At 49.8% G+C, this 13,391-nt stretch overlaps 1 protein-coding gene across 7 annotated transcripts in view; it reads right to left on the bottom strand.

Annotated features, from left to right (window-relative positions):
* Positions 1 to 3,234: 3,234 nt before the first annotated feature.
* LOC144726231 (uncharacterized) overlaps positions 3,235 to 13,391 on the bottom strand; it is a 33,728-nt gene continuing 23,571 nt past the window's right edge. For 5 of the 7 annotated variants that reach the window (XM_078604755.1, XM_078604759.1, XM_078604754.1 and 2 more), the window contains 2 exons: positions 9,239 to 9,380; positions 3,235 to 5,531 (listed from right to left, as the gene is read on the bottom strand). In XM_078604755.1, coding sequence (XP_078460881.1) covers positions 5,392 to 5,531; positions 9,239 to 9,380 — 282 coding nt within the window. In that variant the 3' untranslated portion in view covers positions 3,235 to 5,391. The remainder of the gene's footprint in view (positions 5,532 to 9,238; positions 9,381 to 13,391) is intronic. The other 2 variants (XM_078604760.1, XR_013587253.1) reach the window with 2 other exon arrangements.

Consider the following 13,391-nt stretch of genomic DNA (forward strand, 5'->3'; position numbering starts at 1 on the left):
AGTGTTGGTCTATGGGCAGTGTTGAGTCTATGGGCAGTGTTGGTCAATGGGCAGTATTAGTCTATGTGTAGTGTTGAGTCTATGGGCAGTGTTGGTCTATGGGCAGTGTTGAGTCTATGGGCAGTGCTGAGTCTATGGGCAGTGTTGAGTCTATGGGGCAGTGTTGAGTCTATGGGGCAGTGCTGAGTCTATGGGCAGTGTTGAGTCTATGGGCAGTGTTGAGTCTATGGGGCAGTTCTGAGTCTATGGGCAGTGTTGAGTCTATGGGTAGTGTTGGTCTATGGGCAGTGTTGAGTCTATGGGCAGTGTTGGTCTATGGGCAGTCTATGGGCAGTGTTGAGTCTATGGGGCAGTGCTGAGTGTATGGGCAGTGTTGAGTCTATGGGTAGTGTTGGTCTACGGGCAGTGTTGAGTCTATGGGCAATATTGGTCTATGGGCAGTGTTGGTCTATGGGCAGTGTTGGTCTATGGGCAGTGTTGAGTCTATGGGCAGTGTTAGTCTATGGGTAGTATTGAGTCTATGGGCAGTGTTGGTCTATGGGTAGTGTTGGTCTACGGGCAGTGTTGAGTCTATGGGCAATATTGGTCTATGGGCAGTGTTGGTCTATGGGCAGTGTTGAGTCTATGGGCAGTGTTAGTCTATGGGTAGTATTGAGTCTATGGGCAGTGTTGGTCTATGGGCAGTGCTGAGTCTATGGGCAGTGTTAAGTCTATGGGCAGTCTATGGGCAGTGTTGAGTCTATGGGGCAGTGTTGAGTCTATGGGGCAGTGCTGAGTCTATGGGCAGTGTTGAGTCTATGGGTAGTGTTGGTCTATGGGCAGTGTTGAGTCTATGGGCAATGTTGGTCTATGGGCAGTGTTGGTCTATGGGCAGTGTTGGTCTATGGGCAGTGTTAGTCTATGGGTAGTGTTGAGTCTATGGGCAGTGTTGAGTCTATGGACAGTGTTGAGTCTATGGGCAGTGTTGGTCTATGGGCAGTGTTGGTCTATGGGTAGTGTTGAGTCTATGGGGCAGTGCTGAGTCCATGGGGCAGTGCTGAGTCTATGGGCAGTGTTGGTCTATGGGCAGTGTTGGTCTATGGGCAGTGTTAGTCTATGGGTAGTGTTGAGTCTATGGGCAGTATGGGAACCTCATTTGCCAGTAAAAATATGATAATTTTTACTGGCATGTATGTTGACCTTTCGCACCGTACGTAGCCGGCCGTGCTTATCGGATGTTGTCTGACGTGAGTTCTGAATACATGAGTTTGTCAATCTAGATGATTCTAAAAAGTTGCATAACCTCCCAGTGGCTTCCTTATATCGGAAGGAAAGAGCGTTCCAGGCGGCCCACAGAAAGCGCCACGCAATGCAGCGGTGACCACAGTCTTTGTTTGATGCCTGCAGACAGAAGCCGCTGCTGCTGTGAGAATGACCGCCGGAGTTCGTATAACGATGGTTTATGGCTCCTTGACAAGAGCAGTGTGGGCGCCTCGATTCGATCTCCCGATGCGGCAGTTGAAATGTAATTCGTATGTATTTATGTATATACTGGACGTTGAACTTCTTTCGCACCGTACGTAGCCAACTGCTAATCGGTGGTGCGGGAAGGACAACAAACTAAACACTAAAAGCAGTTAGAAAGAAATGGGTTTTTCCATCCAGATGATGATTTTTCAAAGTTGCATAGCTTCCAGTAGCTTCCTAATATCGGAAGAGCGTTCCAGACGAACACATCATCATCACCGTCAACACCTTCCACTTCATCATGCAGCTACCTCCCCAATGTCGCCACCACCATCATGTATGTATGTTGAATTTCTTTGTACCGTACGTAGCCAACCGTGCTAATCGGAGATGCAGTGTTGAGTCTATGGGGAAGTGTTGAGTCTATGGTAGTGTTAGTCTATGGACAGTATGTATGTAAAACTTCTTCCGCACCGTACGTAGTCAACCGTGCTAATCGGAGGTGCGGGGGGGGGACAACAAAATAAAACACAAAAAGCAGTTTTAAAGTATTGAGTTTTTCAATCCGGATGATTTAAAAGCGCACAGCTCCAGTGGCTTCCTTATATCGGAAGGAAAAAAAGAGCGTTCCAGACGGCCGCAGCACATCCGAAAGCGCCGCGGCGATGCGGTGGCCGTCGTTGTTCGATGACTAACCAAAAGCCGCCCCATGGGTCACCACATGGTGGTCACTGTGATGACCCCACCTGGCCCAGCAGCTCCCAGGGGCAATCTGGGCCTGAGCCACTCGTGGACTTTCTCTTTATATCTATTTGTTCTTTTCTCTAATTTGATTTATTTTTGGCTCCGATGCCCATTTGCTTAATTATTTTGTACGCGTCTTGAAGGGACTGCTCCCGCCATTTCGGATCCCTCAGGTGGTCACTCTTCAGAATGAAGGCCGGCATTGTGGCACACAAGGGAGTGGGTGTTAAGCGACACGCACTGCTGCCTAGATACCACATACTCACGGACACCCGCCTCTGAAGTTAATATTCTTACCGTTTGTCGAAGCGTCTTGAGATGCGGTCGCATTTGGGGGTTTCTCTATAAGCCCCATGGCATATTGTTCAGACAGCACCGTGCAGTATAAAAAATATACGTGGTACAAGAAAACATTTGTTCAGTGATCACAGTAGAGGCGCAGCCCCTGCAATTGCTCGTCAATACCACTGATGGCAGAATAGGCTCCACTGGAGGGAGCCTGAAGGCAGCTCATCTACAGAGGTGAGCTGCCTTAGGGCGGCAACAACCGCCATTCGCCAGTAAATGTAAATGGCGGTGACGTCACCACGGCGCTTACGCCTCTCGAGTTCCCAACAGTGTCAAACGAAAATAAATAAAACCCGACACATGCAATCCGAGGACCGTGCGGATCAGGGTTCTTCAACTGGCGGACAATCTCAGTGGGACGGCCGGACGAGATGAAGTGGATACGGACAAAAGATACATGTGTGAAAAAAATAAGAATGGGTTCTATCCTTTCTGGCAATAAAACAGGCGTTAAAATGTTCAAACACCAAATAGAAACCTTTTGCAAGAAATCATGTCTGCATTAACCACACGTATATGCAAACAAAACATGCTTTGATAAATGTGTTGTCCTTTAACATCTTAACACTAGTTTTATTGTCAGAAAGAGAAAAACCAACTCTTATTTTTTCATATTGGGAAAAAAGTTCCCATGTTAAAAGATACATGGTTGGCTACGCGGGTGGCGTGAAATAAATTCAACCTATGTACATAAACTAAAAGCTATTAAACAAGTTTTTATTTTTACCAGTTAAGGCGCACCGAGTTGTGCAAGTTATTTTTCAGAAGCGACCTGGCCATCACAAATGATAGCTCGACAAAGTGGCTTATCATCGTGTGTAAATTTATAGCAAATACTTGAAACGCGTGTTTCGAAACGTGGAGGGAAAATCCGGAGGACCCGGAGAAAAATCCACGCGACCACAACGAGAGACAGACACGCAAACTCCAAATATATACAGCAGGCGTCAGGGTCAGGATCGAACCCACGACCTCCTGGATACCAGGCGAGGTAGTTAGCATCTCGCCAAGAGATAGGGGATGACAGCGCTGCAGAGGGAAGAGGAAAGTGATGAGAGAACAAGACGAGAAGAAACCTAAAGGCGAAGATGTGATTAATGGGTTGCGTGTGCATGCACACGCGTGCAACGTGACATCACGACGCCAGGTGATGACATCAATCACGTCACGGCGCCAGGTGATGACATCACAACACCGTCATGTGACCTGCCCGCATGCGATCTTTCTATTGCGTGGCTCGCCAGGAATGTGTGGACCGTGGCATTGCAGCCCAGGAGTGAGGGCGGAGGAAGACTCTGTCCCGGAGCGACGCCGATAGTTGGGCCTGTCCCCCGTCCGCCAGCAGATCACCTGCAGGCAGAATCAGAGCAGCTCGCGAGTGTGCAAGGCTTTCGTGAAGTCGCCACTGGTGGCGGGATGTTAAGTCCCTCGCCTAGTATACAATAGGTCGTGGGTTCTATCCTTACCCTGATGCCTGCTGCTGTATATTTGGAGTTTGTATGTCTCTCTCCCCGTAGTCGCGTGGAATTTTATCCGGGTCCTCCGGTTTTTCCCTCCACATTTAGAATCAACATCATGCGCTTAGAGTATTTGGCTGCTATAAATGTTCACATGATAAGCCACCTCATTCAACTCTCATTTGTGATAGCCAGGTCGCTTGTGAAAGAGAAATATGTAGCTCAGTGGGGCCTTACCTGGTAAAGTAAAAACATTTTTAGTAGAAATTCGTTTCCACGTTGCTGTGCAGTCTGCAGCAGTTTTGCTAGAGGGGGGCGATGGTGCAATGTGTCTCAACCTTTTCCCGAGTCCGAATGGAATGCATACATTAACGCACCCCCCTCTGGCCATGCACCTGATTGGCTCACAGGTGAAGACATCACATTAATCCCCTGTCTATTTAAGACCGAAACATCAGGATTTCTCCACAACTCTGTGCTGTCTGCCTGTTGATGCTAGTTGTTGTAATTACTGGCGGAACATCAGGGTAATCGAATTGTAAATGTTGTGGTGGGTTTAATCTCCCACACACAACCGGTTAGTGCTCTACTAGTAAAGAATTGGCCACGTTTTGTTTATGTGGCAAACCTTAATTAATTGGCTGTGTCGGGTGGTGGCGGCGGATTTAACGACATTTATATTTACGCGATCTAACCCAAAATCTATTATGAAAAATAACGGTTACAATAAAATATGGAAAACCATTTTTGTTGTGTTCAGTTTGCTGTCCATCCCCCCCACACCTCCGATTGGCACGGTTGGCCACGTATGGTGCAAAAGAAGTTCAACAAAAGAAAGACAAATAGAATCCGGAGGGGGTCAAAGTGGCCGTACGGCCCTGAGGTCAGAGCTGTCCCTTTGTGTACCGTATCTCTCATGTAGCGTGCTGCTGCAAGTGTGCATTCTATCATGTACTGTGCATCGTGTACTGTGCATCGCGTACTGTGCATCATGTACTGTGCATCGCGTACTGTGCAGCATTCCACTGCATCGTGTCACCATGTATCTTGTACTGTACATTGTGTATCTTGTACTTGCATTGTGTATCGTGTTCTGTGCATCTTATATTGTGCATCGTGTCACCGCATATCATGGACTGTGCATCATGTCCTGTGCATCGTGTACTGTGCACCGTGTCACCGTGCACCGTGTCACCATGCATCGTGTCACCGTGCATCGTGTACTGTGCATCATGTCACTGTGTATCGTGTACTGTGCATCGTGTCACCGCGTATCGTATCACGGTGTATCGTGTACTGTGCATCGTGTCACCGTGTATCATATCACCGTGTATCGTGCACTGTGCATCGTGTCACCGCGTATCGTATCACCATGTATCGTGTATTTTGCATCGTGTTACCGCGTATCGTGTACTGTGCATCGTGCAATCGTGTGCCATGCGTGCGATTCTTGCTTTCGTGCAGGCGAGAAGGTGGCCTTGTACGGCCGCTTGCGACGCACGCGATTGGCCGGTTCGTCTTCCTCCTTTAAATAGCCTGGCACATGGGCCCCACCCACACACACCATACACATTACACATCACGCACACACACACACTACACACACACACGACCAGATCATAGGCATACATAACATGGTTGACCAATAGGGAGCCATCCCTTGACCGCACCCGGGCATCAATCAGCCTCCCATTCTGTACCAGATGAAATTCCTCCGGTACAGCCATCAAAGGCTTTTTGAGGGATTTTGTCCCACTCCTCTTTGCAGATCTTCTCCAAGTCATTAAGGTTTTGAGGCTGACATTTGGCAGCTCGAGCCTTCAGCTCCCTCCACAGATTTTGTATGGGATTAAGGTCTGGAGACTGGCTAGGCCACTCCAGGACCTTAATGTGCTTCTTCTTGAGCCACTCCTTTGTTGCCTTGGCCGTGTGTTTTGGGTCATTGTCATGCTGGAATACCCATCCATGACCCATTTTCAATGCCCTGGCTGAGGGAAGGAGGTTCTCACCCAAAATTTGACGGTACATGGCCCCGTCCATCGTCCCTTTGATGCGGTGAAGTTGTCCTGTCCCATTAGCAGAAAAACACCCCCAAAGCATAATGTTTCCACCTCCATGTTTGACGGTGGGGATGATGTTCTTGGGGTCATAGGCAGCATTCCTCCTCCTCCAAACAAGGCGAGTTGAGTTGATGCCAAAGAGCTCCATTTTGGTCTCATCTGACAACAACACTTTCACCCAGTTGTCCTCTGAATCATTCAGATGTTCATTGGCAAACTTCAGTCTGTGCGGTACTTTCTTGAGCAGGGGGACCTTGCGGGCGCTGCAGGATTTCAGTCCTTCACGGCATAGTGTGTTACCAACTGTTTTCTTGGTGACTATGGTCCCAGCTGCCTTGAGATAATTGACAAGATCCTCCCGTGTAGTTCTGGGCTGATTCCTCACTGTTCTCATGATCATTGCAACTCCATGAGGTGAGATCTTGCATGGAGCCCCAGGCTGAGGGAGATTGACAGTTCTTTTGTGTTTCTTCCATTTGCGAATAATCGCACCAACTGTTGTCACCTTCTCACCAACCAGCTTGGCGATGGTCTTGTAGCCCATTCCAGCCTTGTGTAGGTCTACAATCTTGTCCCTGACATCCTTGTAGAGCTCTTTGGTCTTGGCCATGGTGGAGAGTTTGGAATCTGATTGATTGATTCTGTGAACAGGTGTCTTTTATACAGGTAACAAGCTGAGATTAGGAGCACTCCCTTTAAGATTGTGCTCCTAATCTCAGCTCGTTACCTGTATAAAAGACACCTGGGAGCCAGAAATCTTTCTGATTGAGAGGGGGTCAAATACTTATTTCCCTCATTAAAATGCAAATAAATTAATAAAAATTTTGACATGCGTTTTTCTGGATTTTTGTTGTTGTTATTCTGTCTCTCACTATTCAAATAAACCTACCATTAAAATTATAGACTGATCATTTCTTTGTCAGTGGGCAAACGTACAAAATCAGCAGGGGATCAAATACTTTTTTCCCTCACTGTAGGTCTTGTTGGAATTCCCTATACCTCTGCTGTAGCAGACGGACAAAACAAATGGCATCTGTGCATGACTGCCCTTTCCTGAAACCGCATTGGGGCTCCGCAAGCCTCTCCTCAGCAAGCCTCTCCTCAGCGTGCCTAGCAAGACGATGTTGATAATCCTTGCCAGGACCTTTCCCGGCACACTAAGGAGTGAGATGCCCCTGTAGTTGCTACAGTCTGTGCGGTCCCCCTTCTTAAAGAGGGGGACCACCAGGGCATCCTTCCAATCCTGCAGAACCCGTTCAGTGGTCCAGACTGTTGTTATGAAGTCATGTAGGGTAGTCTGGTCTCAGACTCTGGATCACCCTCAGTACTTCCTCCACAGATGGCACCTCAGCCAGCCACTCACAGGGGGTGACTTCTTCCAATATTTGAGGAACCGCAGCCTCAGCAGGGTCATTCTCACTTTGTCCCACAATGTTTTCCCAGCTGAGGGATTTCCCCTCCCCAGGACCTCACAGAAATGCTCAGCAAATCTGCAAACCTGTTCCTGGGGGTCGGGAAATTGGATCACCGTTCTTTCCTCTAATGATGGTAATAGGTGTGGTGCTGCAGGTTACTTTTTTGATGGAGTTAAAGAGCGATTTGTGATCACGGGCCACTGAGGCAGACTCCATCTCCTCAGCAAACCGCGACCACCACCCATCCTTGCAGCGCCTCACGGCTCTCCAAACCCCCGAGCGAAGGCTTGCGGTAAGCCTCCTCATTCTCCGACGTGGGATGCTGTAGCGGATGAGAGTGGGCCTGTCGCTTTTTCTCAGCCAGCTTGAACGCCTCCTCTGTCAGCCAGGTTCTCTGGGGAGGTCTGGACCATGTACCCAAAACAGCCATTGCAGCTGCATGAGCCACAGTCTTAAACCTTGCCCATTTCCCCTCGACATCAGGAAGAGTGGGGAACGATGCCAACCCCAGCTGCAAGCGATGATGAAATTCTTGCTTACAACTTTCATCAGCTAGCTGACACCATGCAACTAAAGGTTTGAATGGGGTCCTGGGTGTACACCCACCACCGGAGTGGAAGAATGGTAGGCGCATCTTACAGATGACAAGTCGATGGTCAGTGGGCAGATCAGCTCCACGGTAGGTCCTGGTATCAAGGATATGGGCCCGCATCCGCTGTTCTGTCACTCCGTAGTCCAGCAGATGTTCTTGCTTGGACCCGACATGCATCCATGATGTGGTGTGGATGCCCCGATGCCAGAACAGCGTGTTGGTAATTACAAGCCCATGGGCTGCATAAAATTCTAGCAGCTTCCTGCCGTTGTTATTGAGCTGATCTGGCCCATGCCTTTCAATTACTCCAGACCAGGTGCCAGCATCATGACCAACTCGGGCATTGAAGTCACCCAACAAGATGACTATCCCAAGGGGCCACTTTAGCTAGCACCTGTAACAGGAGGTCATAGAAGGCATCTGACTCATCGGCTTTGCCTGCATCCCTCCACGGATGTTCGTCTTCAGTGGGGGCATAAGTAACCACGACCACCACTCCCCGCCTCTGGTTGATGGGAAGGTGAGCCCAAAGTAGCCTGGGGCTTACAGCTTCCCACACCTCACCGCCACGCTCCCACGCCCCCTTCATTATTTTATTCTGAAGAAGAGCCACACCCTGTTGTTTGGCAGTCTCCTGCCCCGAGTAGAGGACTGTCCACCCCTCATGGTGACTGGAGCCAGAGCCGGTCCACCGGACCTCCTGAATACCACAGAGATCCAGGCGGTACTGGTTCAGCTCCCGACAGAGGAGTGGCAGCCTCTCCTCCGCATTGAGCGTTTGAACATTCCACATGGCCATACGTAGTGGTTTTTTGTTGTTTCTGGAGGAGCCCCGAGGGTAAGCATTCAGTCTCCTGGCTCCACCAAATGGGGTTTGGCCAGGAGACGTCATAGACGCCTGTCCCCCCGGGGCCTCCGGCACAAGCTTAATAAGTTTTTTGCAACGTAGTTTAGTGGTAGTTAATTGAAGCTGGAGGGGTTAACCAGCCCCTCGCACCCGTCCAGAACCCCCATTTGGCCGCTGTGGTGGCTACAAAAGTCATGAGGGGAAAGGCCAATATGAATTGGCCCTCCCCCCACGGCACTGCCCACGACAGCGTTGCCCGTCCGGCAACACGAGGAGGTAGGGGGTTGTTTTGCTGGACCGCACACACACACACGCATGCACACACGCACCTCTCTCCTGGCACATCTGTGTGGACGGGAAGCCGACCTCCCAGAAGTTCTCCGGTGTGTTAGGCGGCTGGAAGCGCCCCCGGTGACGTGAGCACTCGGTCATCTGGAGCACTCGCTCCGCCTCGGGAAGGTGCGAGTAGAACTGCCACCGCACACGTGCACAAAGACAAAGACCCCCCCACCAATGGTATAGCCTTAACAGACTGTTGGGGGCAAGTGCTGTTAGAGGTCGGGAAATTTTACACCGGGGGGGACAAAATCCCGATTTTTCACAAATTCTCTCTGGCCACCGGGGACACGGCCGCTGCGAACCCATGGGGACGGTCTCCGATTCCCCAACACATTACTGTGCATAGGATCAGTTTCTCCACGGGACAAACTACTTTACACAAGCGCCCACAAGATCGAGATGTCCATCACGGCCAGAAAGCGAAGCCGATTCTTCTTTCGTCGTTTTGATGCCAGCTAAGAAAGGTCCCCATAGATACTAAGTCTCAGAGAACTTTGACCGACAGTATGACAATTGTAGTATTGTTATTATAATCTAAAATATAAAAGTAATTTGTCGTCTGTCTGTGTCTGTGTGTGTCTGCCTTCCTTGTATCGCTTTAAACGGACAAACAATTGGGTTTAAATTTTAACTAAGTAGACAAATACAATAAACTAAGCCCTCGGATGAACGTTTGTCATGTTTTGCCCTTAGAGCAATGTAAACTAGGAACATCTCACTTTGTAGAATGTATGCTGATCGTAATGATAAATTAGAGCCCTGGCAAAGCACACATCGGCACATGTGTAGTGGAGGCAACACTTTATTCCAATAAACACTACAGTACAGCCTCAGTCTCACACAAGGGCAACGGCCCTTTCTGACTACCGCCTGGGGAGGTACTGCCTCATTGCCTCATGGCTAATGTGCCCTATCACGGGGCTACGGGCTCTGGGTCCTCCGACTACGGGTGCCCTAGGGGAGGCTGCACTGACCCGACCCAGCCAAGGTACGGGTCCCGACCACTGGCCCACTCGGACCCGGCCCTTACAAGGACGTCAGGCCAGGGGTTCCCAGGGTCTCACCACTGGCCCAGAGTCCCGGCCCTTACAAGGGCAGCGGGGCTAGGGGCCCAGGGTACTAGCTAGCTGGTCTTCTAGCTTCTGTCTTGGATTGGCCCCGACCCTTCCAGAGGTCCGGCTTTTATACACCAGCTCGGTGTGTCAGCCCCTGGCCCCGCCTACCTTCAAGAGAGTTCCAGCGGGGGTCCCGGGGGATCCTAGAACACCCTGCAACCACCTCCCCTGCTTTGGGGCTGGGAATATAGCGACTGCCCCTGCTGGACCGTGTCTGACCCTACAGGTAAGTGTACACAGCCCATTCACAGCGCTACACATGCACAACCCAAAAAAATGCTTGATGAGCGACTGGAGGTTCTTTCACGTTAAAGACTTAGTAATTTTTTTTACGAAATAAAATGGCTAACAAAAATTAAGAGTCTCCAAGAAACAAAAACACAAAGAAAGTGGCGGCCACTGTGGCGCGCGAAACAAACAGTGGAGGAGCAGTGGTTGTCTCAACAGCAAACACACAACGAATGCACCTTCGTTGCACGGGCTGAGGAAACTCCAGAGCAGCGTGCATCAAGACAAGCCAGAGACTGCGCAGTTACTGCTGCAGTGGCACATGCTGAAAAAAATTGTGAACAGCGTACATCTAGAAAAGCCAGAGACTGCACAGCCACTGCAGCAGCACAGGCTAAGGAAACACTTTTTAAGTATTAGTGTAATGACATCGCGGGATGTCACTGTGTAATGCCGGCCCTAGAGGCACGGCGTGCGGTGTAACGACATCGCGGATACCACTATGGTGTGAGTGTAGTACCGGCCCTAGAGGGGCTCGGTGAGCGCTGATTGATAGCGCTGGATGGCATGACGCTTGCCGTGCAGTGCCAGCCCTACAGGATAGGGTGTGGGAGTGCCGGCCGTATGAATGGGGTTACTAAAGGCCATGGCACTCTGGTTGACCCGAGAGCACACGTGACCGGTTAAGTCTACAAAGGGTCCCCAAGTGGGGGCTAGGCATGGTCACGTGGTCGGGGTCCAGATCCTGCTCGAGGATTCTGGAAGGTGGTCGTGGCCAGGGGCGGAGCCAGCCACGCCGTAGAGAATATAAGCCGGGTCCCCCAGAGGGACTGGCGTTGTTGTTCATCCTATAAGAAACCTTCGTTTACGTCATCATTCTCCGAGTCTCCAACACGTTGACCTGGACCCGAGCTGTGGTCCCGGTCCATAGTCGCTAGTTACGTTATAATTAGTGTAGTTAGCCTGGTGGTCACCACCATAGGTTGTTATTCTGTTAAGGGGCAGTTACCCTGTGTGTTGGTGTTAAATAAATGTGTTGCCTCCAAGTATACGTCTGCAACTCAGTTGAACCAACTACATTAGTATTTGGAAATCTATACGTTACGTTTTTTAAGAGAATACGAGTTTTTGAAATATATTTCTGTTTTTCCCTCAGGCGAAGCTGGGTACTTCCTACTAGTCTTATTAATAAAACAGGCGACAAGTGAACGGCAACACCTAGAACTAGAATGGGAATGAAATATCTCTGCTGCGTGAGTTTTTCTCGGGTCGCGCCGCACGTCACACTGACGCCGTACTCTGGTTGTGCTGCCGTACGACACTCCGACGCCGTACTCGGGTGACGCCGTATGACACTCCGACGCCTTATTTAGGAACAAAGAGTGCGAAAAGAAAACGGACGGCGCAGTACGTCACCCGAAACACCGCAGCGGACGGCCAAGAAGCCCATGGCAACGGTTGGCAAGAAGCCGCCACCACCACCCTGCCTGCAATAAAGCTTTACAGCGTTCCTCCACCTCCCTTGAGACGAGGCGGTCCAGTGACTGTGCTCCAACACTGCTGCCCTGTTGCTCATTAACTGATAGTTCAATCGCATCGGGTTCAAGCTATAAAAAAAAATATATCTATATTTTAACATAGCTCAGTGGGCCTTACTTCAATGTAGTGGCATATCACAGTGAGATAAAGATGACCAGGAAAGGGCGGGACGGGAGATCCCAAGACGAATAAAGATGAGGGCATTGCTCAAGATGAGCAGCATGAAGAAAGATGAAAATAAAAACTTAACCGTTTTAATTTTACCAGTTAAGGCCCACTGAGCTATATAGCTTTTTGGTTAGAATTGTAGTGACATAGAATGGTCACTACTGTGTCGGCCCGTACGAAGGCTGGGGGCCCCCAAGGGGGTGCCTGGGGGGTCACGTGGTGAAGGGATCCGGACCTTCCCAGAGGTGGGGGAAGTGAGGCGTGTCCTGGGAAGGGAGGCGTGGCCTGAAGAGAGCCAGCCACGCCGGGGCGGAGCCAGCCACGCCAAAGCAGATTTAAGCGTGGTGTGAACGCAGAGCAAGGCTGTTGTACTGTACTCCGAAGTGAAGACATCATGGGTCGTCGTCCTGGGCCAGGCAGGCCGTTGCCTGCCTGGTCCAGTCTGTGTCGCGTTCCAGAGTGTTAGTGAGTTGAGGAAGGTGGTCACCACCTCATGTACAGTGTTATATTACTTACCGTTAATAAATAGTGTTGCCTCCAAGCTGCGTGTGTGCACCTAATTCGAACCCACTACAGAATCAACCTAGCTATAACAAATGATAGATCAACAAAGTGGCTTATCATCATCATATTCTTTGGTTCTTTTGGTTCAGTCATGTAGGCAGAAAAAGAAAAAAAGAAAAGAAAAACACATCACGACATTTCGATCGCAACACAAGCGGGCGTCCTCGGGCGGAAAAAATTATCCAGCAGTGGAACTGCTGAACCGGTCCAGCAGTGGAACCAGCACGTCGTGATATATTATTTTTATTTTGTTTTATTTTTCTACCTACAGGACTTTACCGAAAGAACCAAAGAGTATGGATTCCTGCAGTCACGAAAGTTTCAAATCATCACCATCATCATGTGGACATTCATACCAGCCCAATATTCTAAACGCGTGATGTTGATTCTAAATGTGGAGGGGAAAACCAGAGGGCCTGAAGAAAAATCCACACGACCACGGGGACAGAGATATGCAAACTCCAAATATACAGCAGGCGTCAAGGGTTGGGATCAAACCACGACCTCCTGTATACCGGGCGAGAATTAA

Source organism: Lampetra planeri, chromosome 23 (genome assembly GCF_965212315.1).
Source record: "Lampetra planeri chromosome 23, kcLamPlan1.2.h2, whole genome shotgun sequence".
Classification (NCBI taxonomy): domain Eukaryota; kingdom Metazoa; phylum Chordata; class Hyperoartia; order Petromyzontiformes; family Petromyzontidae; genus Lampetra; species Lampetra planeri.